The sequence below is a fragment of the Cucurbita maxima genome, unplaced genomic scaffold, assembly GCF_002738345.1.
Source record: "Cucurbita maxima cultivar Rimu unplaced genomic scaffold, Cmax_1.0 Cma_Scf00032, whole genome shotgun sequence".
NCBI classification, from domain to species: domain Eukaryota; kingdom Viridiplantae; phylum Streptophyta; class Magnoliopsida; order Cucurbitales; family Cucurbitaceae; genus Cucurbita; species Cucurbita maxima.
The window spans coordinates 2,622,596-2,624,430 of NW_019272048.1; the positions used below are offsets into that span (position 1 = coordinate 2,622,596).

General features: G+C 38.2%; 1 protein-coding gene across 1 annotated transcript; it reads left to right on the forward strand.

The window, feature by feature from the left end:
• The first annotated feature begins 308 nt into the window (after positions 1–308).
• On the forward strand, positions 309–1,063 carry LOC111466995 (vacuolar iron transporter homolog 2.1-like). Its single transcript, XM_023111743.1, has one exon. The coding sequence runs from the start codon at positions 338–340 to the stop codon at positions 941–943; it is 606 nt and encodes a 201-aa protein (XP_022967511.1). The 5' UTR covers positions 309–337; the 3' UTR covers positions 944–1,063.
• Positions 1,064–1,835: the final 772 nt, after the last annotated feature.

The following is a 1,835-nucleotide window of genomic DNA, read 5'->3' on the forward strand; positions in this document are numbered from 1 at the left end:
AAGATTAAAAAAATGAATAGATGTACCTAAGGAGGCAATCAAGATTTGATTGCTCTCATGAGATTTGATTAAAGAAATAATTTAATTATGTACAATGACTCAACCAAAGCTCCATTTCACTAACAAAGTGGATAGCACTAGCTTTTGGTAGTGCCTTCCACACTATCTCATACTCTTTACCTATTTCTACCACTATCTCTATTTATTATTCTCATTGCCCTTCTTTTCCTTAAACTAATTAAACAATACTCACTCTCTATAAATATCCCTTCATGGGCGTGTGCTCTCCACAAGCAAGCCATTTCTTTTTTCCTTAATACCAAATTGTACTTCACTTATGGCTTCCTTCCATGCAGAAGCTTCTGAGTCTAGCAATGTTGATTACACTCAACGTGCTCAGTGGCTCCGAGCCGCGGTTCTCGGAGCCAACGACGGGCTCGTCTCCGTTGCATCGCTGATGATGGGCGTCGGCGCTGTGAAGCCGGACGCCAAAGCCATGCTTATTGCTGGATTTGCGGGGATGGTAGCGGGTGCTTGTAGTATGGCGATCGGAGAGTTCGTGTCGGTTTACACGCAATATGATATACAGAAAGCTCAGCTGAAGAGAGATAGGAAGCAAAAGAATGGCATGCAGCCAAGCCACTCGGCCGAGGAGGAAGAGAAGTTACCGAATCCATTACAGGCCGCGCTTGCATCGGCGATAGCATTTACGGTCGGCGCGGTTATTCCGTTGCTGTCGGCGGTGTTTATACGAGACCATAAGGTAAGGCTCGGGGTGGTTGCAGCGGTGGCGAGCTTGACGTTGGTGGTTTTCGGAGGGGTTGGAGCCGTCCTAGGGAGGACTCCGGTGGGGAAATCGGCGGCGAGAGTGGTTGTTGGAGGGTGGATGGCAATGGGCATCACTTTTGGGCTTACAAAGCTGCTCGGGTCGAAGGGGCTGTGAGGCTCTGAGTGTTGAGAAATAAACCATGGGCTTGTTTTTATTTCTAAAATTGCATGAGTTTTAAAGGAGTTCCCTTTATTAGTCCTACAAATAAATTTACGTTGGTCCAAGGGAAAATTATGTAATGAAATCTTCCTTAAATGTTCAACAATATTTCTTTTTAAATTCATCGAGTAATTATCTAATAACTATACAAAAACTCCATTAAATAATAAATAATAAATACGATAGCTAAAATCTGAACCTTTTTATAGTTATAATAACGATTTTATTAAAGCTATAAAATGTTAAAATAGCTAAAATATTGTGCTACCTTAACTTATATTTACATTTTTTTTAACGCAATAATATAGTATTTATATCTTTAATCAATTATCAATTTAATACACATGAATTTTGATTAATGGGTCTTGTGTGTGATTTTTTTTTTTTTTTTTTAAATAGTATTAAATGTTTGTGGTTAATTATGTTAATTAAAAACTAATTTGAGAAGCCAATTGAATTAGGGAGGTGTGGCAAAAGGGAGTAGGCCAATTGGATAGAATAAGGGTTACGGGCCCAAAAGTAACACACTACCTTTAGTAGATTGAATTATTTTTATGAATAATTCTAACTTTCAAGTACTTATTTAAAAACAATATGAAACCAAGATGCGACAATATTTAGTCCATGATTTATAAGGTCTGTCATGCTAGACGTTCTTGGTCTAGAACTCTCCAACTCATTTGGATATGGGGGTGGAAATGAGAGAATGTCTACAATACCTGGGTTTAATCAGATACAATTTGAAGGGTTTTGTAGGTTCATTGATCATGGCTTAACAGAAGAACTTTCTAAGTTTCCAAAAATTGAAGATACAGATCAAGAAATTGAATTTCAATTATTTGTGGAA